At 48.0% G+C, this 24074-nt stretch overlaps 2 protein-coding genes across 2 annotated transcripts; both read right to left on the reverse strand.

The window, feature by feature from the left end:
- Nucleotides 1–752: 752 nt before the first annotated feature.
- Nucleotides 753–2732, reverse strand: SAPCD1 (suppressor APC domain containing 1; the record flags this gene model as incomplete). The annotated part of the gene is given in 8 exon segments (XM_084259363.1): nucleotides 753–773; nucleotides 896–954; nucleotides 957–990; nucleotides 1468–1511; nucleotides 1514–1594; nucleotides 1597–1607; nucleotides 1853–1993; nucleotides 2716–2732. Coding segments are annotated over 8 exon segments (408 nt in total).
- A 551-nt stretch (nucleotides 2733–3283) lies between these two features.
- On the reverse strand, nucleotides 3284–23305 carry MSH5 (mutS homolog 5; the record flags this gene model as incomplete). Its single annotated transcript, XM_084257638.1, has 24 exons — nucleotides 3284–3395; nucleotides 3601–3674; nucleotides 3835–3972; nucleotides 4131–4274; nucleotides 4428–4505; nucleotides 4858–5007; nucleotides 5438–5564; nucleotides 5680–5869; nucleotides 6080–6167; nucleotides 6381–6461; nucleotides 6700–6809; nucleotides 6963–7035; nucleotides 7295–7423; nucleotides 13500–13562; nucleotides 13696–13834; nucleotides 18141–18186; nucleotides 18870–18952; nucleotides 19281–19316; nucleotides 19562–19671; nucleotides 19797–19918; nucleotides 21434–21496; nucleotides 21672–21752; nucleotides 22812–22935; nucleotides 23162–23305. The coding sequence occupies 24 exons, from the start codon at nucleotides 23303–23305 to the stop codon at nucleotides 3284–3286; spliced, it is 2505 nt and encodes an 834-aa protein (XP_084113764.1).
- Between the last annotated feature and the right edge of the window lie 769 nt (nucleotides 23306–24074).

A 24074-nucleotide genomic window follows, 5' to 3' on the forward strand; every position in this document is an offset into this window, starting at 1 on the left:
TTCTGAAGAGATTGTCCCACAATGTACTTTCCCTGACCCTGTGGGAATCAAACCAAAGACTCACTTTTGGAGAAAGTTGCTTTCAAATTCTCTGCAGCGCCTTTATCCCACTACTTATCCACGCTCTCTGAGGCTCGGGTGGAGGGGAAGCTATTTGGGGAGGAGACAGCCTGGGCTGTGGGTAAGTGAGTACTAGGAAGTGTTATTTATAGAACTGTTTTTATTTGAAATTCTGGAGAGGCTCCTATTTTTATATTTAAAGTTGAAGGACAATTTCACTAGTCTTCTCCCAGAGACTTTAAAAAAAAAAATCAAATAGGAGAGAATTGGCACCAGACACTGAGAAGATGAAATGGAAGTTTTCATTAGCTGAGAAGGAAACCGTGTGCCAAGGTGTCTGGACTTGGGTTGACCTACCACGTGGAGACATTTAGCTATTGGGTCCAGAAGCAGCAGCGTGAAACTGGGGGTTCTAACACAGTGTCTCCCATTGCCAACTGAGGGGAACAAGAAAGGGCCTTAGACCCTGGTAGGGCCTCTCCACCCCTTGGGGCAATCTGGCTGAACCATTTCTCTTTGGCTGAATGACTCCTTTCTGCTGCCTGGACAATGCCTAAGGAAGAGGAAAGAAACAGTCTGGGCCTCTGTGCTCACTGCAGTGTCACCCCTAAACCACCCCCCAAAAATACACCACATATATAGTTTACCTGTTGCTGCCCCAAATTCTGTGTCTTTGGCCTTCCCTTCCAGTCCTAGGTGGCATAGAAATTAGCCTGTCCAAGGGCATGGGGAGAGCTGAGGGGAAATGAAAAGGTTTTCTGTTAAATCAGTGCTGACCCCATGTTTCTTTCCTACCACCGCTTCCCAACAGTTTCAGCTGAAAAAATAAAATCACCTGTTCCTGAATCAGATACTGCAAACAGATGTTCACCTTTTGAATACTAGCTAATGGGAGCCACCAGGTTCTGAGTACAAATCTGTTAGAAAATTCTGGAGGAAGAGTTGGAGGCTGATAACTTGGAGAAAACCTGAAACCCATCTGCGACTCTTCTCTCACCACAGGCCAACCCGCCCCTCCATCTGGACCCCCTTCCCTCTCCAGGCAGGAGGAAAGTTGAATACCCTCCATCTCTTTAACAATCCACTTCCTCTACCCTTGTCAGATTGCACAGAGCCCCTTTCACTATTCTTTATGGATCCTCCCCGTCTATCCCTGTCCCAGTGCAATAGTCCAGGCCACTCCCCATCACCAATGAGTGAGCTAAATTGGGCCACAATGAGTGGAATGCAGACCAGCCTCTAATCCCAACTATGAGCACCAACCTCACACTTGGGACATCCTGTCATTCCCATACCGCTTCCAACTCATGATCCTTGCCCAGGACCTCTTGCCTTCCCAGGGTCATCTCAGGCCATGTCCATGTGTCCCTGTTCCCCATCTCCATACACCTCACATCAGCCCCAGACCTCACCAAGAGCCCCCACACACAGCTGCTGCTGCTGTGCCTCCTTAGCTGGCCCTCAAACCAGGCCTGGCTGTGCTCCAGCAGCTCTAACCCCTGCCACAGGGCACCCTGTTCCCTCTCCAGCATCTACGTCCTTTGCAGCTGGAAAAGGCAAGAAGCAAGAGACTGACTTGCTCCACAGCCGGGCTCTGGGCCATGGCACTTTTTCTCAATCCTGGTTGGGTTCACTGTCTGGTCACTGAGTGTGAGCGCAGACTGGCCAGTGAGAACCTGGAGGGCAAGCGGCAGAGGGCAAGACTTCTGACTCATCAAATTGAGTGGGAATATAGGAGGCAGATCTAGTAAGAGGGGCTTCCCCTGGAGCCTCCTGTTGAACTAATACTCACCCAAAGAGGCTTTGGCCCCCTGGGTCTTGCTGGCTTGTTCCCAGAGGCAGCAGCAGGACAGTATCGGGGGCCTGCAGCAGGGGCAGCATAGGGGCTCCTGGCTCCCCAGGGGTCTGAGGTGGGAAGGTGCTGCACCTCCCCCTGCAGTGACCTTTAGGGCTAACTGTCCCTAGGTCCGGCTGGGTAACCAGCGCGCAGGGGGAGAACAGCAAAACCCTACCTGCTGCACCTCCCACCGCAGTGATCTTAGGAATGGCTTTCGCCACGGTCCCTAGATCGAATGGCTTTCGCCACGGTCCCTAGATCCGGCTGGGCACCAGCGCGCGGTGGGAGAACAGCCTGAAGCAGAGGAAGTGCTGCGGAAGCTCCCTGAAAAGGCAGAAGCTTATCAATAGATAACGACCACCTGTGCCACTACAAGAATGCTAAAAATCCTATCCCCTCTTCCTAGAACTACAAACTTTAATCCCTTATCTGTCTTTCTAAACTCCCTTCTTTCTTCTATAATGGTCATTGCTTGTTATGTAGATCACCTCCCTGATAGTGATAGACTGAGCCAGCGAGCAAGCTAATTTCTTTGATATTCATTCCTGTGCTTTTAGAAAACATATATATACTAGTCACAAACTTAAGGAAAAGTACACTCAGATTTTCACTCTTGAAGTGTGTCTGTGTGTCATTTCTTTCGCCGACGCCCTGACCACCCTGCACGCTTCTCTCAACCCTGAGGTGGCCTCATCGTCTACTGCTGTGCTGGTCCGCGGCAGAAGGGCAGAGTCATGCCCACTGGGCGAAGACTGGTCCCTCTCCTTCCCCGGGCTTGCCTTTCAGAGCCCTTCCTGCTGAGGCTGAGGTGTTCTCACTTAAGGGGAAACATCATCTCTTGGGCTCCTGTATGTTCCCTGTCATCAGTTTTTTGTTTGTTTTTAAAGATTAACCCAATAGTTTGTTTTTGCTTTCCTACCCACTCCCTCCCCCCCCTTTTTTTTTTTAACATTTTTAAAATCGATGTCGTGTTTTAGAAGGGTCTGTTTAAGTGGCTGGTTCCCACGAAGCCCCCTAAGCAGAATCCAAGGGTCTCCCTACAGCAGTGTCACTGTATTTTTTTTTAAAGATTTATTTATTTATTCATACAAGCACTGGGTACAGTCAGAAGCACGGGAGGGTGAGAGAATTCACCAGAGCCAAAGCGGGGAACAGAACAGGCAGGGTGAGTGTCACTGTATTTTTAATGAGGCATTTTCATCTCCTTCCTGTTCTCTTGTCTTGAATGATCTATGGAAACAATAACTTTCTCTAAAATAAACTTTATTCCTAACATGAAACAAAATATCCAGGGAAAATGAGAGCTCTGGTCTAAGTTGATGAAGGAAACAAGGGCATGGCAGCCCACTGGGGCCAGGGAAAGAATGCAGGCGGGTGAGGAAAGGCTCAGAGGATGGCAGTGGCGGCAGGCAGCACCTCCTGACTCATGAAAACGTCCAGGTCCAGGCTGGGATCTTCCAGATCCAGTTTCAGAAACTTATCTACCAATTTCTGGCAACTGAGGGGAGAGAGAACAGGGAGATTTATAAGAAAATGGATAACTGAGTTCCTCAGAAGAAGATGGGAAAGCTGGGGCCGTGAAAATTTAGAGTTAGGAAGAAATCATGGATTTCTGAAGGGCAAAGAGGCTGGCTGAGTCCCTAAAAGGTGAGATGGCTGGAGAACATGCTGGAAAGAACAAGGACCTTGGGTCACACACTCACTTCACCAGTTGCTGCTTCTTTAGCAACGCCTTGATGGGCTTGATGGATTTTCCACTGCGGATCAAGTCAGAGACCTAGGAACAAGAAGGGCGGTGGGAGATGGGGTGGGAACTGAGTCAGAAAAGAGAAAATAAGAGTCCGAAACACCATGGGCCCAGAAACTAAAGCCTCTGAGGGGAGTAGGAATGTGGAAGGGAGCCCTGATGGAGGTGATTGGCCTCCAGATCTCATTACCTCCTTGGCACGAGCAATGAGTTTGTCAGGAAGCCCGGCCTGGGCGGCTGTGTGGGAGGCATGGGTAGCCTTGGCAACACCTTCGCAAACCTGATAGAAGAAGACAAGGTCGTTGCCATCCTCACAGGTCTCCATGGTCTTAAAAGAGAATAAGAGGACAGCATGTGGTCATCACTCTGCTTCCTGCCCCAAACCCTCAGTCAATCCCTGTGGGGAATGAGGAAAGGGGAGGTGCCTGTGGTCACGGCCCCCTAGCGCTCCGAAGGCCCCACCGGAGGGTAGATTGGTTTCCTCACCAAATAACGCACAAGAGGCCCTGGTGGGAGCAGCTGCAGTTGAACAAGGCTTAGAAAGTTGGTGGCCACAAAAATGTAGGGGCACATGGGTCCAAGCGCCAGCCAGTATCTGAGCACGGCAGCCAGAAGCGCAAGCCCATCCACCTGTGCAGAGGGCAAGGGTGAGGGTGCGGTACCCTCAGTGCCCCATGTGCCCCTCCCCACCTGCCCCAGCCTTTCTCTACCTCCCCATGTTTCATTGCTGCCCAAACAGCCCTACCCCGGCCTCAACGTCATGCTCCTTCGTCCTCCTCTCACCGTATTGGTTCCCTTTCCAAATTCATCAATAAGGACCAGCGACTGCTGCGTGGCATTGTTGACTGCTTTCGCCACCTGCTGGGCACCAGGGCAGGGAGCGGTTCATTAGCATCTGAGGCTGGTAATACACTGACCAGTCAAGCCTGTGAATAAAGCTGCCCCTGTGTGTCTACCCTACTGGACTACAAGTTCCTCCTTGGCAAGGTGTGTGTTTTGTTTATCCTCTCATTGCCAACAGGGCTTTATGCAAAGCAACGTTCAATAAAGGTTCATGAGATTAAATCTCCAGTCTCTGAACTGGGTGCTCCGGGCCCTTAGGATAGAGGGCATGCCGTGGGGGAAAAGCTTTCCTGTGCTGATTATTTTTCAGGGTAAAGTTCCTCCCCATTGTCCCTTTTCAGCCCTCCCACCTCCTTTTGCTCCCTTTGACCTGATTGAGGTCGATCATGAAGGTGGAGAGGCCAAGGGAGACGGATTCGCAGCTATGAATTCGAGTGAAGATGGCATCCACTGCCCCAATTTCAGCTGCTTCTGCTGGCACAAAGCTGCCCACCAGGGCCATGAACGTGATCAAGCCCACCTGCACAGGGGAGAGAGAGGGCTTGGGGCCTGGTGGTGTGGGCTGAGGTGAAGGTGAAGCTAAACTGAGGGGTGAATGAGAGATTGAGGAGAGACTGATAGATCCAGGAAAGAGGGACACAATTTACCAGGAGAGCCCCTCACACTTATTTTAGAATCAGACAAGAGGGACACTTGGGGATGACACAGACCTATTCAGGGGTGGGGGAAGGGAATTCAGACCATTGAAAGTGTATTAGAACATGACTCTCCCTCAACTAGAGGTTGACCATGTAAGATAGAGGAGCAGGGGATATGGGTTATGGTCTTTTCATGAAAGGGTTGGGGTCAGAGCACAGCAGGAGAACTGTAGGGACCTGGGTTGGCTAGAAAGTGGGGGATAGAGACCATAGAGAACATGCCAGAGGCCCAGGCTAAAGGTATTCTCTCACTTGTTTGAGGTATATGCTCTTCCCTGAGGAGTTGGGCCCAGTGATGACTTTGACCCTGCCTTTGTCGCCACCACATTCTGCAGAGTTGGGCACGAAGGTTCGGGCACAGAGCTCCATCAGAGGGTGTCTACAGTGGGTTCAGAGTTACCTTGCACAAGGCCCATGGATCCAGATGGATAAACCACATATAAGTTGGGGCCTTCAGGCCCCTGTGTCTATGCCTCCACCCCTTCTGTTCTTACCTGCCATTCTGGATTCGTACCCCAAAATGTTGAGAGGAGTAACGGGGCCTCGAGTAGCCATACTCCCGGGCAGCACTGGCAAGAGCCAGCAGGACGTCCAGGCGGGAGGCAAGGTCCAACACTCGGGTCAAGACAGTTGCTCGCGCCATCACCTGACACTGCAGCTGGCACATCAACAGGGTCTCCTGGTCTGGAGGCAGGTGAGGGAGGAGCTGGGGGTCAGCTCAGGGGAAAGGGAAGAAATGACAAAGTGGCCAGCAGAGGGACCTGGAAACAGGCTTGCAGATACCATCTGAGATATCCAGAGACATTCAGAGAAAAGGCAGAGTGAGGGACAGAGAGGCCTGTCAGAATCATCTCCAAGCTTACGTCCAGTCTCCAGCCTCTCGCTTCTCCTCACCCCGGATATCGCAGTACAGGTCCCCCAGCAATGCATCTAGCTCCTTGGTTCGAGCACTACGATAGTGGAGCTTCTCCTCTGAAAGAAACTGGGTGCAGGGTTGAAAGTTGTAGGCTTTTTTCCTCATCCTCTCCCACCTAACCCCACCTCTGGCCCCAAACACCTCTTTCTCCTTTGTCTCAGAGCTGGTAAAGATCAAAGTGCAGAAGATCCCATATTGAGCAGTGCTGATGGGGTCAGGCCCTCTCTCAGTTGCTGATTCATTCTCCTTATTATTCCCTACAGAAGCCAAGGATCTTACCATAAAGTCCAGACCCTCGATCTCAAAGTCACTGGCCTCCACCATGGAAGGCAGGCGGGGAATGGAGAGGAGGAAGCCGATCTGGAGAGAGTAAAGAGGAGATAAAGCAGAGAGTGACCTACTGGACACCTACTCTCCCTACAGTAAGTGAGAAATCCCTGTATCCTTCAATGCTTCCCTCAGGGGGCTAAAGCCACCAAAAGGTGTGCATGTTCTTCAGACTTCTCCAAAAGTTTTCTTATCTACTAATTTGTCCTTCACAAGCCTAATATCTCCCCTACTAGGCCTCTGGCAGTTATAGCCACCTTCCTGCTCTCACCAGAGGGATGTAGATGACACTGCATGAAGGAACACGAGAGTCCAGGTTCTCCAGTTCCTTCCATGCGACCTCAGTGAGGAAATTGGGAAGTCCCATCAGCCTTCGTTTTTCTAGGAGGTAGGAAAAAACATAAATACCAAAAGTAAGTTTCCTGTCCTGGTGGCTATGATCACCCCAATTGCAGTGGCTGCCTCCGAGGATGGTACCCTCCCTGAGAAGGCTTGTGTTTCAGGGCTCACAGGCCCAATACATGACCAACTCACTCCTGTCGATTTCAGGATCTATGTTGGGGAGGACTGTGAAGCGATTTTCAGCAAGACTTCCCTCAAAGTCCACCTGAGGAGACAAGAAGTCCAGCGTCTGATCACCCAGGACCATCTTTCAGTCCTGCTCCTTACCTCGACTTGGGCCCCATTCTCCCTGCAGTCCTCGTTTTCTTCCTCACTCTCCAAACCCACCCCTGACATTCTCCACCTCTTCTCACCACTCCACTCTGTAGTCACCCAGCCAGCCCCAGTGCATCCCCATCTTCCACACCACATTTTCCAGCTCTCCCCTAGGTCCCCAAGGGCTCTGCCTCTTTTCTCCCACTCACCACTTTCCCAATGAGATTGGCGATGTGGTGCAGGTCATCAGAGAACTCATGGGCAATGTCCCGAAAGAGCTGGATAGACTGGGGCAGGGAGCGGCAGGCATCCCTCAGGCCCAGGGCACTGTACACAGTCTGCAGGAGAAGTGGACAGAGGAAGTGGACAGCTCACCTTCCTGGTTGAGCTCAAGAGACAGGGAAGGGCTGAGAACAAATACCAAGAGGGAAAGACATAATAACAAAGACAGAAAAGATCTCAAAGGCAGGAAAGTGCTAAAAGACAACTCTAATATGGTCCCTGTCCCAGGTGAGCCCATGATTAGTGAGGAAGAAATACACCAGAAGATTTATTTATTTATTTACTTTTTTTTAAAAGATTTATTTATTTATACAAGAACCGGGGTACAGGCCAGATACACGGGAGGGTGAGAGGATTCACCAGAAACAGAGCGGGGAACAGAACAGGCAGACTGACGAAATACTCTGCTGAGGGGAGCAGCGGGTGAGACAGGAGAGGTCTGCCGCGCCATGTGGGTATCTCCCTGGCCGGCCGGGATCAAACCACACTGCAGAGGCCTGCGGACACCTTCACAGTGCGGCACTCAACCGCCTGCGCCACCAGGGAGGCCCCACGCCAGTAGATTTAAAAGTAAATTAGCGGTAGGTGCTTTGACAGAAGTCTGTACAAACTTCCAAGACAGGTGTTTATACAAAGGAAAGAGAAAGAGAACCAGAGATATGAAAGGTAGAAAAGTAAGTGAGCAGAGAGGCAGTGACAGCTGGGGTAAGAGACAGCAGGGAGAGAGGAAGGATGAGAGTCACTGAGCATTATTTCCTGAGTGAAGGTCAGTGGCCGGAGGCGGCTGCTCTAACCATGGATTTGCCTGACAGGACAGACCTAATCCATAGGACATTTACTGAGCCTTACTCTGTGGTAGAGGATATATAAAGTATATAAATCAAAGGGTTTATAATGTAGCAATGGTGGAAACAAGCAGTAAAAAACAGTGACTACCCACAAAACAGTTTGACCAACTTATGGAACTGATTAAAATTACTAAGCACGTTGACAGAGTATGACTAATGTGGGCTAAAATAGTTAGGGATATCTTTGCAGAAAAAAATGAAATGAGCTGGGTCTTGATTAAGGCTGTTCTTTTTTTTTAAGATTTATTTATGCATATAAGAACTGGGGTACAAGCCAGAGGTGTGGGGGGTGAGAGGATTCACCAGAGACAGAGTGGGAAACAGAACAGGCAGATTGACTGAAATACGCTGCTGAGGGGAGCAGCGGGCGAGACAGGAGAGGTCTGCTGTGCCATGTGGGCCACTCCCTGGCTGCAATGGCTGCTGATAGCTTCATAGGTTGCGTCTTAACCGCTTGTGCCACCAGGGAAGCCCAAATAAGGCTATTCATAAGGAAGGAGTGTGTTCTAGGTGAGGCAAGAGTCTAGACCAATGAATAAAGGTAAGAAAAAGAGCTAATACTTAGTGAATGCTTACAATTGTACATTCCAAACAACATTTTAAACTTTTCACATGTTCTAATTTTCATTCACTCCTCAAAACAGTCATAGGAGACAGGGACTAGCATTATCTCCATTTGACAGATGAGCAACCTGAAATACACATAGATAACACACTTTGTTCAATGTCTCCTGGAGAATAAACAGAAGAGCTGGGATTTGAAACAGTGTCAGGCTATCATGAAAAGGAACATGGTGTACTCCTAGACAAATGCTTGAATACAGGGCTAGGCCTGGCTGAAGCAGATGATAACCCATTAAGTAGTGAAAAGAGATATACAGTCATACACATTCACTCATGTTAAATGAAAACTGAAATTCCTGGGGTCTCCCTGGTGGCGCAAGGGGTTAAGACACAACCTATGAAGCTATTCGCAGCCACTGCAGCACGAGTTCGATCCCCGGCCAGGAAGAAACCCACATGGTGCAGTAGACCTCTCCTGACTCGCCCGCTGCTCCCCTCAGCAGTGTACTTCAGTCAATCTGCCTGTTCTGTTCCCCACTCTGTCTCTGGTGAATCCTCTCACCCCACGCCCTCTGCACCTCTGGCCTGTACCCCAGCTCTTGTATGCATAAATAAGTAAATCTTAAAAAAAAAAAAAAGAAAACTGAAACTGCTTTAGGCACTAAGTAAACATGCTACACATAATGATTTATGTACAGATTTTTAACTGTTAGAGAAAGAAATTACAAATGGGGGAAGAAGGACATCTAGAGTGAATTCTGTGTGACTGAATTGGAATCAGAGGTATGAGTGTGACTCCTGGCTTCTTTCATATACAGATAGAAAGATTCAAGAATGTAGATGTGCCTGCAGTGGTTAGTATACATTCATATGTTTCCTAGCTGTGGTGAGGCCCTAGAAGTGACAGATACCCCCATAACATGCACACCTCCCATCCAGCTCCTGGTTTCTGATACCACTGTCCAATGAAGGAAACCCTTGCAGAAGTTGATTCCAGAGGTGGAAAAGCCTAGAGTATCTTGTAGTGGTAGAAGTATAGAAAAGACTAAAAAGTAGAATGAGGGCCATGATCAAGGGGCACATCAAAAGTCAATCTGAAAAGGATTCCCAGTAATAAAAGCTAGAAAAATGTAAGCAAAAATAAATAATGATAGCATTTAATTATAACTCATAAAATAAGATAATAGTTATGATATAATTGTGCTATGATTATGTAAGATGTTAATCTTAGGGGAAGCTCAGTAAAAGGCATATGAAAATGCTCTGTACAATTTCTGCATTTTTCTTTAAATTTAAATTATTTACAAAATAAAATCTAGGGCCTCCCTGGTGGCACAAGGGGTTAAGATGCAACCTATGAAGCTATCCGCAGCCACTGCAGCCCGAGTTCGATCCCCACCCAGGGAGCTACCCACATGGTGCAGAAGACCTCTCCTGACTCATCCACTGCTCCCCCCAGCAGTCAGTCTGCCTGTTCTTATTCTGTTCCCCACTCTGTCTCTGGTGAATCCTCTCACCCTCCCCACACCTCTGGGCTGTACCCCAGTTCTTATATAAATAAATAAATCTTAAAGATAAAAAAATAGGGCCTCCCTGGTGGCACAGGTGGTTGAGCACCACACTGTGAAGCTGTCCGCAGCCTCTGCAGCATGGGTTCAATCCTGGCCGGCCGGCAAGAATCCCATGTGGCGGGGCAGATCTCTCCCGGCTCGCCCGTTGCTCCCCTCTGCAGTGTATTTTGTCAGTCTTCCTGTTCTGTTCCCTGCTCTGTCTCTGATGAATCTGCTCACCCTCCCACGCATCTGGCCTGTACCCTGGTTCTTGTATAAGTAAATAAATAAATCTTTTTTAAAATTAATAATTAATAAATAAAAGCTTTGTTTATGCATACAACAGAACAGGCAGAACAGAACAGGCAGACTGACTGAAATACACTGCTGAGGGGAGGAGCGGGTGAGGCGGGAGAGGTCTGCTGTGCCATGTGGGTAGCTCTCTGGCTGGGGATCGAACTCATGTTGCAGAGGCTGTGGATAGCTTCATAGGCTGCGTCTTAACTGCTTGCACCACCAGGGAGGCTCCTACATCTTAAAATTTTGAAAAAGATCATGTATAGGTGGAGAGAGGAGACAGGGGAGGAAGGCCAAATTAGTTGACTATAACTTATTTGGGAAATTTGACTTTGGGACTTGTAAATATTTTTACATAATTATAAATTTAATTTAATTTCAAAAGTTCCTAGAAATCAAAAATAGAATGAAACAAATAAACATAAGTGTATCTCCAGATAGTGACATAACCACACAGAGAGGAACTATTCCAAGTGACTAAAACAGTAATTTAACTATATATGCCTAGTGGGTACAAAAAAAAAAACCCCTCTACAAAGATCATAGGGCCTCCCTGGGGGTGCAAGGGGTTAAGACACAACCTATGAAGCTGTCTGCAGTCACTGCAGCATGAGTTCAATCCCAGGCCGGCCAGGGAGCTACCCACATGGTGCAGCAGACCTCTCCTGACTCGCCCTCTGCTCCCCTCAACGGTGTATTTCAGTCTTATCTGCCTGTTCCGTTCCCCACTCTGTCTCCTGTGAATCCTCTCACCCCTCACACCTCTGGCCTGTACCCCAGCTATTGCATGCATAAATAAATCAATCTTGAAAAAAAAAGAAAATTTATTTAAAAATAAATAAATAGATCATAAATGTTTTTCAGTAATCATATAGTGGGTAATAGTTGCTATTCCAAGATTGTTGTGCATATAACATAGGAAAATATAAATGAGCAATATTCTAATTTTATCATTTCTAGTGTTATTGAGAGTAAGAATTTCCAGAACGGAAGAAGGAAATATTGAAGACTATAAGGAAATATACAAGATAAGAACTCTGTGGTTATAAATTTAAATTGGTGATATCAGTAGCACTTTTCATGTATTTGTGTTTGTTTTCATTTATTTATTTTTTTAAGATTGATTTATTTATGTGTACAAGAATAAGGGTACAGACCAGTGGTGCAGGGGGTAAGAGGATTCACCAGAGACAGAGCGGGAACAGAACAGATGGACTGACTAAAATACATTGTTGAGGGGAGCAGCAGGAGAGTCAGGAGAGGTCTGCTATACCCATGTGGGTAGCTCCCTGGGCAGGAATCGAACTCGTGCTGCAATGGCTGCAGATAGCTTTATAGGTTGCGACTTGACCCCTTGTGCCACCAGGGAGGCCCTCTGTATGTTTCTAAAGCTCCTAGAAGAGGTTCTCCCTGGTGGTCTAGGGGTTAAGTCTCAGCACTATCACTGCTATGGCCTGAGTTCAATACCCAGCCAAGGGCAGCAGACCTCACATATGGGGCAGCAGACCTCTCTTGTCTTGCCTGATGCTCCCCTTAACAGTGTATTTCAGTAAATCCTCCTATTCTGCTCCTCACTCTTCTGGTTAATCCTCTCTCTCTCTCTCTCTCTCTCTCTCTCTCTCACACACACACACACACACACACACACACACACACACACAACACCCCGCCGGCCTACACCATAGTTCTACACAAAAATTTAAAAAATAAATTTTTTTTTAATCTTTAAAAATAAATAAATAAAGCTCCTAGAAGAGACATAAAAGCAATAAGCAAAACACACTGAGCAACTCTAGCATTCAGACTTCTCTGGATCAGAACCAGGAGATATGACAGATCTGGAACATGTCAAACCAGAGAAAGGAAGCCATCAGTCTACTGGGGTCCTATTTAAAGGCCTTGGAAGGCAACACGAAGAGGTTCTCCTGAGCCATAAATAGAATAATTTGAATGTGTATAAAGATTTTAAAATGCAGTATACTGAAACACAAATGTAAATCTATGAGTTTGTAATGATACCAAAACAACAAAAAACTCATCTGCTGCCTTGGAGGATGACAAAACCAATTTACTATGCTGATAATGGGCAAATAAAGTTGGGGGGAAATCAAGCAAACAGTATCACTAGGTAACCAAAGAGCAGAGGAGAGGAAGTTTTTCTTTACAGGCATTATCTCCCTAGTAAAGAAAGAAAGAATGACAGAATTTAAATAACATTATTTTTCAGTCCCTAGCAGATTTAATGGACTTAGGTCTTAAAAACAAAAAGCTGTTAATATCACAAAAGGAAAGACAGACATATCAAACATCATGTTCCTCTACTTATCAATCACTATTTTAAAAATTCAAACTTGAGGATCTCCCTGGTGGTACAGAGGTTAAAGTCTCCGTGCTATGAAGCTATCACCAGCCACTGCAGCATGAGTTCGATCCCCAGCCAGGGAGTTAACCTACATGGCGCAGCAGACCTCTCCTGTTTTGCCTGCTGCTCCCCTCAGCAGTGTATCTCAGTAGATCCACCTGTTCTGCTCCCCATCTGCCTCTGGTGAATCCTCTCACCTCCCCACAACTCTGGCCTATACCCCAGTTCTTGTATGCATAAATATATTTTTAAAAATCCAGGGAGGGGAAAATGAAAGAAGATATATGTGAAACAAGAGTGGCATGAGTCAAAGCATTAAAGTTGCTTGGTTGGGTGCATGGGGGTTCACTGTATTGTTCCCTGAAAATCATTTTGACAAGTTCCACAACACACGTCCAAAAAAAATGTTAGGATAAAGCTGGACAAAGTGCCCTGAGTTGGTACCATGATCTAGAACACATGCTCAGGGACTTAACCTGGCCTTCTTGAGAGTCGAGAAAGGAGACCTTACCTTGTAGAGTATCTGCCAGTCGCTGACCTTGGTGTGGGACAACTTCATGCGTTTTAGAATCCCCTGCAGTTAGACAAGGAACAGTTAGTTTTCCTTCTCCCACTGTAAAATCTCTCAAAAAATCCAATGTTTAGTATAGGCCCTCAACCTCCTTCTCCCCTCACCCCCACGTGCCTGCCCCCCACCCTGGGCTCACAGGCACATTCTTGATGTGACTCAGCAGTCGATGTAGCATCTGAGCCATTTCCACATTCTGGGGTAGCAGGAAAAACTGAATGACATCCAGACGAGAATTTAGCTCCCCCAGGTCCTGAGTAGGACGTGTGAACCATAGCCTGGAAGTGAGGGTTGGGGGGGAGGGACCAGAAGTGATATCTGTTATCATTGTCTGGATCTCAATTTGTGAAAATGTTTGGAGGTCCCTGGGAATTGTGGCAATATACTACACTGGTGAGTACAGTATCCTATGTAGATTGATGTGTTTACAGGGAGTTACTGAAAAATCTCTGGATGTGAGCATGACGGTCTATATGTCAGGAGTTGATTGATGTGACCATGTGTCATTCCATGTGGATACGTGATGGAGCTTGTCAATATTTAGAGGAAGAGCAGCGTGTTGAGGCATTTATATGCCAACACTCTAGCTCCCTCTGTAGCTGAGTAGGACAGAGTGAGTCAGAATGAGTTTGTATATTTATTTTTAGCTGTGAAAGTATCTCTGGGTATAAAGCACAGACATTAGCCTTTTTGTGTCCTTCCTGTGAAAGTATATCCATCCCATCTGGAATGGCAAGTCTTCGATTCATGGTAATGGTCAGGCTGGTCTGAGTGCAGTGGTGTTTACAATTAATTGATCACAGCCAGTTACAGATTTCTTTGTTCCTTCTCTACTCCCACTGTTTCACTTGACTAGCCTAAAAAAACATAATACACAGAAAAAGACAATTGAAGAGGTGCTTCAATAACATTGTCTTATTCTTAAGTTTGCTGGTGGAGATTTATAATATTGTTATAATGTATATCTTTTATGTGCTTAACTATTTCTTAATAAGTGAAATCAGTACACAGAAATGCCTCATCCATGTTTGTCTGATTCTCACTACGGTTAGGGAATCATCTCATAAGATTCCCTAATGAACTGGGAGCCCTCACTTTCTTCAAACTAGAGCAAGTCACTGTTCGTGCCACCTCAGAGCCAATGTCTGGGCACGCCGGGGCCTGAGGACGTGATCTCACACTGTAGTCTATGGCCAATTACCCTGGGTTAGAAAACCCCAGTTAGAATGAAGCAGAGAACACAGCTGGATTTGAGGGTAGGTTTTAGGCACTTCTGTTCCTTAGTCACAAAGGGCTCCCCACTGTGGCAGTGTAGGCCAGTCTATGAATACTTGTTCCCACCTTGGAAAACACATGAGCCTCACCAACCAGTTTCTTGTAACATACCTTGGTGTCTGACTCATGCATTGTTAGTGTCAGGAGAGATCTTAGTCAAGTGAAACGCCCTACTTATACAACTGGGGAAATGAATCCCTTGGAGATAAACAACTTGTTCAAAGTCGTACTGCTAGTAAGAAGTATAGTAAGTCCTCTATATGCTGGATAGGTTCTTGGAAACTGTAACTTAAAGCAAACAGATGTAAAACAAAAGCAGACCTTCAAAAAACCTAGCTTCGGGCCTCCCTGCTGGCACAAGGGCTTAAGCATCAGCACTATGAAGCTATTCCCAACTACTGCAACATGAGTTCGATCCCCAGTCAGGGAGCTGACCCACATGGCACAGCAGACCTCTCCTATCTCGCCCGCTGCTCCCCTCAGCAGTGTATTTCAGTCAATCTGTCTGTTCTGCTCCCCACTCTGTCTCTGGTGAATCCTCTCACCCCCTGCACCTCTGGCCTGAACCCAGCTCTGTATGCATAAATGAATAAATCTTTAAAAAAAAAAAAAAACACCACCACCTTGCTTCATTCAATTTCAGCTGGAATCACTTTTGCCTCATCAACATTATTACAAAAGGATGCTGAATTAAGAAAGTCATTCAAAGACCTGCTATATAGTTGTCAAACTCAGGTATCCAGTTTCTTGGACAATGCTCCTTTATTTTTTTTAAAAGATTTATTTTTTCACTTATGCATACAAGAACTGAGGTGTAAGCCAGAGGTGTGAGGGGTGAGAGGATTCACCAGAGACGGTGGGGAGCAGAACAGGCAGATCTACTGAGATACACTGCTGAGTGGAGCAGTGGGTGAGACAGGAAAAGTCTTCTGTGCCCTGTGGGTCAGCTCCCTGGCTGAGTGCTACTGATAATAGCTTGATGACCCCGAGACTTTAGCCCCTGCACAGCCAGAGAAGCCCTACAATGCTCCTTTAAAGCATACTGTGACATTCAGTCCTTGTAACTCTTTACTGGGTCTTTGTCCAGGTGTCAGTTTGGAGGCTCTTCATTCATCATTCAAGTTATGATTCCATACTCTGCAGGAACCCCTATCTGGGGAATCTGTACTCTTTCACCACCTTTAACTCAGTTCTCTTCTTTACTGAGAATGCCTTCCTTTTCATCCCTGGTTGAGGCTAGAGACTGGCACTTGAAGCACTTGCGAAGTCACCCTACAAATTACTTGGAAATGACCCCTGAATTTACCCTAAATTAACCTCCAAAAGCACACCTTGCAGGGCTGCTGTGTTGGGGAAAGGATTGTGTACCTGTAGGCTAGCAAAGGTTTCTGTCGTGAGTTGGTAGGACCAGTGCACCTACATTCCCACATTCCTGCTCACCCAACTAGTGCTGCTGTTACAAGCTCATGTGCCAGGCACTGAGGTGACAGGAATGGTCGCCAGAGTCACAGTGATGAGAGCAAGCAGATACACCAGCTACTACTTCTGATAGTGACAGTGCAATTAGAAAATATTACAAAGCACTATGTGAGTTTTGTAAGGAATACCTCAATCACCTTATACTGGTGCTTGTGAAAGCTGCATATAAAAGTGCTAATTGGGTTGCACCTTGAAGATGATGTAAGATTTGGACAGGGAACCCCAGGGGAAAGACTTTGTAGAGATGGCAGAGTAAACAGGCATATGTTTCCATGATGGCCAGCGGCCCTGAATGACTGGAATATAGGATGAGTAGGGTAGAAAAAAAGGAATTAGAAGGGAGTTTAGAAGGTAAACATGGAGGGCCTCCCTGGTGGCGCAGGCAGTTGAGCACCGCACTGTGAAGCTGTCCGCAGCCTCTGCAGCACAGGTTTGATCCCAGCCAGCTGGCAAGAGTCCCACATGGTGCGGCAGACCTCACCTGTCTCGCCCACTGTTCCCCTCAGCAGTGTAGTTCATCTGTTCCCCTCAGCAGTGTATTTCATCAGTCTGCCTGTTCCGTTCCCCACTGTCTCCGGTGAATCCTCTCACCCTCCTGCACATCTAGCCTGTACCCCAGTTCTTATATAAATAAATAAATCTTTAAAAAAAAAGAAGGTAAACATAGAAATTAAAGTTGGGGTGACTCAGAGGGGCCCTGAACATCACACTGCTAATGATGCTAATCTTTATCTTGCAAATAATGGGGAAGTCTTCTGGGGTTTATGTTTTGTTTCTACTTAAGGTTTTTTTAAAAAGTAAAGTGACATGGGCCTCCCCAGTGGTGCAGCAGTTGAGCGCTGGGTTGCGAAGCTGCCCGCAGCCTCTGTGGTGCCGGTTCCATCCCCGGCTGCTCCCTGGCCACCGGAGGAGGGTCCCACATGCGGCGCAGACCTCTCCTGCAGCCTGCTGTGCTGCTCCCCTCAGCAGTGTACTTTGGTCCTTCTGCCTGCTCTGCTCCCCGCTCTGGCTCTGGTGAATTCTCTCACTCTCCTGCGCTTCTGACTGTACCCAGTGCATGTATAAACAAACAAACAAACAAACAAATAAATAAAAACATGCCTCTATTAAAAAAAAAATAAAGTGACATGCTTAGATCTGTTTTTGGAACAGATATCTTAAAATGAAGGAAAGATGAGTCAGAGAGACTATTTGGAGGGGCCTACAATGCTCCAGATTAGAAATGCCAGAATTAGAGCAATGGAAAACAGGAGAAAGGGCTGATGGAGAGAGACATTTCAGGACAGAATCAATAGGCCTTAGTGAATAATTGAATATGGGGATGAGGGAGAAGCATCAATCACAGGCTCACAGCCTGAGAAGCTATGTTGCCAGCAATGCCATTAAGCAGAGAAGGAAACGCAGGCAGAGGAACAGGTCCTGTAGGTGTCACTTTGGATGCTCTGAGTTTGAGTTGCCAGGAGAAAGTGCATGATGTGCAATTAGCATTCCACAAAGGGAGACCAGAATTAGAGACACAATTTGAAGGCCATCAGCAAATAGTTCATTTGAAGTGTGTTTTGTTAGAATTAAATGTTACCATGTGTACATTAGCATTCTGTGAGTGTGTTTCTGCTTCTTATATGTGTGCAAGTCTGCGTATTATTATCGGTACACATGTATCTGTGTTGACAAAGTAAAATGAGGATAATACTAGTTATCACATGGGATTGTTGTAAGGATTAAAAGCAATCAGCTGGCATTCAAGAAAGGGCAGTTGCTTTTGTCATTACTAGGTGGGGGCGCTGAGTCTGCAGACCCCATGTATTTGCTTGTGTGAGACCCACTCACCTGAGCAGCTTCTCTCCCCACTTACTGCGGCATCTGTTGAGGATTCCTGCAGGGGAGTGGAGGCAGGAAGTGAGCTTGTATAAGAAAGGGGCAGGGGTGTCTAAGCTGAGACATCTGTGTCAAAGGTTCAGGTTTGGGGCGTTCCCCAAATACCAGACACAAAGCCAGGCCCAGGCCATGAGTCCCAGCCAGGATTACTTTACATGAACTGAGGGGAGGGGATGGGCACGGCACTCATAGGAACACTCAGCCAGAAAAATACACAAAGCAGCATAGAGCCCAACACATATAGGTAAACAAATACAACCCACTGAGATATACAGAGTGAAACCATGTGGATTCTTGGGGCGATGTCCCTAATACACCCTAAAGCCAGAAACAACTGATAAACAACTGACTACATAAGTCAAATACGGGCAGTTATGCAGTTATGTAACTCTTTGCTACAGATAAGGCTTCCAGAATCCCTAGACAAGTGAACCACTAGTAGAAACATTCATATAAACCCAAGGAATGAACATGGACTTGGTAGAGATGGCATGTACATGACACTGGATGGTGGAGAGACATCCAAGCTCAGAGCAGGTACAAAGAGAAGAAAGCTGGACTGGGGTGGAAGAGACATCTGGCAATGGGGGATGAAGTGGGAAGAGAGTATCTGGACATATCTTTGGAGGCAGCTGTTTTTCTGGCAGGTTGTAGATGGCATGAAGGACAGGGCACACCTACCAAAGAGACTGAGCCCCTCCTTCAGACTGTTGGCTACTTTGTACACCGAGGGATGAGATTCACTCTTAAATATCTGCAAAACACTGCCAAGGAGAGATGGAGGACATTGGGGGTAAGCTGGACTTTTAAAGGGAATTGAGACAATGGAATGGGGATTGGGAACACCCTCCTGGGATCAAATCTTCACTTAAGTAGTTTGTCCCACACCTGTCTCAGTTTCTTCCTTTAGATAAGGAGGTGCCACCTTTGTGCTGTTTGTCCCCCCTCCCTCTTACCACCCTTCTCCCTTTCCTCAGGGAGAGAAATCTTAATAGCCCCGAGATTAAAGAAACTACAGTCTTATTAGGATTATTAAAGTATTAAGCTTAATCCTCATTCCCCAGAGACAAGAGCCTCACTCCACCTCCTTACCTATAAGTGTCCTGATCTATGCTCACCAGATGAGTCCTGAGGACAGAAGACAGAGATGGTAGCTGGTAGGAGAGGTCTGACTTCATCCCACAGTTCTATCACCTTTGCCCCCTCCCAGAATACTGTCTTAGTCTTCGCCCCAGAATTCCATATTCCCTCAGGTTCCTCTGTGTGTACTTTACCCAGTAAGTCACTGGCCACCCCTGCAACCCCAACCTGTCTTACTTTACAGCCCTCTCAAGCCCACCTTACTTTGGTTGAGGTTAGAGTAAATCACATACAACATAAATTTCTTAAAGCCTAGGATGGGAACGCTGACGTTATAGTCTTCCAGTTCAACCCCAATTCTTCTCCGACCCAGGAACTTGAGCAGTCCTCCAAGTGCTCGAACCTGGGAGGCAACCAGTAGTAGAGTTGGGGTAAAATGTCTCCTAGGACTCAACCCCAGGACCAGGGGGCTTGTGCTTTTCTCCATTCTGCCGGATCCCAGCCCTTAGCTCCCAGGACACATCTCACCGTGAGGAGGCAGTCAAAGGGAATGATGGAGGAGAGGAAGAGGATTTTCTCTGTGTCTGTCATGGTGTCTGGGATGAAGGAGTAGTTTCCAGAAAGCAGGCGCTGTTTGCTTATTTCCAGACCTGTTTGGGGGAAAATGGGAAAGAAAGGTTATTTATTTATTTTGGGGAAAGAAAGGTCTAGGTCTTTTTTTTTTTTTTTTGGTGGGACCCTCTCCGGCAGCCAGGGAACAAACCGGCGCTGCAGAGGCTGCGGGCAGCCTCGCAGCCCAGCACTCAACCGCTGAGCCACCAGGGGAGGCCCAAAAGGTCTAGGTCTTAAAGCCCAAGTTCTCACTCCATTGTAAGAATGAGACAGGAGAAGCAAAAGAGATGTGAACTGCCAACCTCATACAAACAGTAATGGAAAGCTGAAAAGACCACCAAATTCTCAGACTCTTGTCTAATCTCTCTTTATTCTACAAATGACATCAAGATGTTTGGTTGAGAACACAACCTGAGAATGATAAATGGCTCAGAAAATAATGTATGTCTGGAATTGGGCAGTCTTGGTCAAACCATCATATTATGGAAGGATCTAATAACATAATGACTTAACATCTAATTAGGATAGAACATTCCTTGTCCTTTTTGGAAGGTTATGAAATGCCTATGGATTATCAGAGTCACTGAGGTAGTGCCCTTTTTTTTTTTTTTTTTTTTTTTTTTTTTTTTTTTTTTTAGAGGCATGCTTTATTTATTTGTTTGCTGGTCTGTTTGCTTGTTTTGTTTATACATGCACTGGGTACAGTCAGAAGTGCGGGAGGGAGGGTGAGAGAATTCACCAGAGCCAGAGCGGGGAGCAGAGCAGGCAGAAGGACCGAAGTACACTGCTGAGGGGAGCAGCGGGCGGCAGGAGAGGTCTGCACGCCATGTGGGACCCTCCTCCGGTGGCCAGGGAGCAGCCGGGGATCGAACCGGCGCCGCAGAGGCTGCGCGCAGCTTCGCAACCCAGCGCTCAACCGCTGCGCCACCGGGGAGGCCCGAGGTAGTGCCCTTTTTAAAAAAATATTTTATTTTATTTTATCATAGAAGAACTGGGGTGTAGGCCAGAGGTACAGGGGAGAGGATTCACCAGAGACAGAGTGAGGAGCATAATAAGTGGATCTACTGAAATACACTACTAAGGGGAGCAGCCAGCGAGACAAGAGGTTTGCTGTGCCATATGTGGGTTAGCTCCCTGGTCTGGGATCAAACTCAGGGCATTGCAGTAATAGCCTGAGACTTAACCCCTAGGGCACCAGAGAGGCCCTGTGCCTCTTTTTGTTTGTTTGTTTTTGTTTTTAAGGGACAAATGATTTGGCTTAAAGAGGAAAATTCCAACAATCAACTGTCCAAAAAAATGTCATCACTTCCTTTTCTCAGGGAAGGCTCTCATTCCAACACACCTAATTGAAAGTTTCACAATAAGTTGCAGGTTATTAAAGTGTAGAAGACAGAGGAGATCTTGGGGTGACTGATCTTAGGGGCTTGGAGAACAGAAAAGTTTAGATGACATAAGGCTGTAGTGAGACTTCTGATGATGCAGGTGGAGTCAGGAGAAAGGGTGGGGAAACTAGGATGGGGGACTGGGCAGGCAAAGCAAAAGGAAGAAGATACCAAAATCCACACTTGGCAAAAATATTATTTCAGGTCTCTTAGGCTCTCGGTGCTCCTGGGAGGCTGTGGGGAGGCAAAGAAAGGGCCATCAGTCTGTACATCTCAGTCCTTTTGCTTCTGTCCCACCTTCCCTCTCACCCAATTCTGGCTTCCTAGTTCTGGCTCCCTCCACCACCCTTTAGTCTCCTAGAATATCTCATACTTTAGTCCTTCCTTATTTTCCGTACTCAGTCCTTACCTAGCTTTCCAAGAAACCGAGTCATGTTCTCATCCTGTTTGGCACTCGTAACAAGGGACCTGGGATTGATTTCATTCAGAACTTGGAAGAGAATGGAGATCAAGTGATTTTTTTTTTTTAATAGAGGCATGTTTTTTTTATCCATTCATTCATTTATTTGTCTGTTCGTTTTTGTTCACACATGCACTGGGTACAGTCAGAAGCGCAGGAGGGTGAGAGAATTCACCAGAGCCAGAGCGGGGAGCAGAGCAGGCAGAAGGACCGAAGTACACTGCTGAGGGGAGCAGCGGGCGGCAGGAGAGGTCTGCGCGACATGTGGGACCCTCCTCCGGTAGCTGGGGAGCAGCCAGGGATCGAACCGGCGCCGCAGAGGCAGCGGGCAGCTTCGCAACCCAGCGCTCAACCGCTGCGCCACCGGGGAGGCCCCGAGATCAAGTGATTTTTATCCTTTGACTAAGAGGGGATTCATAGCCCTACCCTTGCAAGGGGGAGGGGGTGTGATCTCCCTCCCCTCATCCAAAACATACTTTCTCCCTCTAAGAGTAGGGAATGCTCCAACACATTGGGAGCATAAGAAGTATGGCATGAGATCTAGAAAGGTGCCACTGGTGGGGTGGTGGGAAGAGGGATGCTCGTGGACTGTTACAGGGGGCACGCATGTAACTCCCATGACTAGATTTTGGGTATCTGATTTTTTTTTTAAAGATTTATTTATGCATGTAAAAACTGGGGCATAGGCCAGAGATGTGGGGGTGGAGGTGAGAGGTTTCACCAGAGGCAGAGTGGGGAGCATAACAGGTGGACCTATTGAAACACACTGCTAAGGGGCGCAGTGGGTGAGACAGGAGAGGTCTGCTGTGCCATATGTGGATCAGCTCCCTGTCTGGGGATGGAACTCATGCCGCAGTGGCTGGTGATAGCTTGATAACGCTAAGCCTTTAATCCCTGTGCCACCAGGGAGGCCCCTGGCACTTGATTTTAAACACCTAATACATATTTGTTGAATAATGAAATGAAGTCCTAAAACCACAGAGGGGTACTATGGGAGCCCATTAACAAAAGCAATTGAGTCCAGAAAGGGCACAGAAGTGAAATACACTTGCAGCCCCAGAGCAGAGGAGTTCATGGTTCTGCCCCCACCTCTCTGGAGCAGCTTGAGGTTCTCCTGATCTGGGGCATCTGGCATGAAGTGGATGGTGGTGTCACTTGTGTCATAGTAGGCCAGGCCCAAGAACCCCGAGTTCCACAGCACACACAGATGGATCTGTCGGGCGAGGAAGACAAGAAACCACTATTTGAAGCGCTCCCTCAGGTTTGTGCTTAATCATTTTATCACTCTTCAGGCAGCACCACCCCCTTTCATAACTAGGAAGCACAGCTCCGCGAGGCCCGCGCCTCACCCCGCTCGGCCCAGCCCCCTTCTTATCGTAACTCCGGCCGCCCCCGTCCCCTCCCCGCTGTCCCGATTGGCCGGCATCCTCGCCCGACACCTCGGCCGGCTCCTCCTCGTCTCCATCGTCGTCGTCCGCAGCTCCGAGGCCGGGATGTGGGGCTGAGCGGGGGGAGCCGGCCGCGGCCCGCCCGGGGTCTGGTCCCTGCTGCGTCCTGCCCGGGGTCGCCGCGAAGGAGGCCATGGCCTTGGCGGCCCTGCGGGTGCGGAAACAGGAGGCGGCTGAGCGGCCAGCGCGCCCGCCGGGGCGAGGCGGGCCGGGGGAGGGGGCGCGCATTAATGCAAGTGTGGGCGCGTCCGCGGGGCCGGGGCGCGGGCCGCGGCGGCGTTTCGGGTTTAACTTTGAAGGGGCGACTTCTCGCGTCTCTCACGCCCGCACGGGCTGTAGAAACCCCCCTCGCCCCACTCTCACTTCTGTCGCGCGGAGGTTGTACTTTGGGGGGGTTAGGGCGCCCTGTGGGGCGAGTGGGGCGCGTCTTATCTCTGCCCCAACCAACCACGTCTCCACGACCGCAGCCTAGTTTCTCGACCGCGCCGCTGGCAGCGGACAACGCGCGGCTTTTTCCCGCCTTTTCAGGCCACCTGGGTTGCAACGTGCGCGCGACTTCCTCACTCGCTCAGTCTCTAGCCTGCGGGACGGGCGTGCCGGCGCGTGGGCAGGCGTGATGTGTGCGCGTAACCCCGTCTTCTTTAGTCATTGGTCAGAGAGACTCAGCTCCTACCTATACGTCCAATAGGGCGAGAGGGAGGGGGCAGTCGTTGAGAAGATAGGGCGCTGATTGGCCAATTAGCATATGGGGCGGTGCCAGAGCGTTCAAATTTCCCGCCTTTTACCGTTGCTTAGCATCCGGGCCTCAGACTCTCTGGGTTTGTGGGCTTTGATTGACACGGGGTGGAGCTTGCGAGAGGGGGAAGCTGAGGGGGCGGTCGACCTCGGGAGGCGCTCCAGGGGC

The sequence above is a fragment of the Talpa europaea genome (genome assembly GCF_964194135.1).
Source record: "Talpa europaea genome assembly, chromosome: 2".
NCBI lineage: Eukaryota > Metazoa > Chordata > Mammalia > Eulipotyphla > Talpidae > Talpa > Talpa europaea.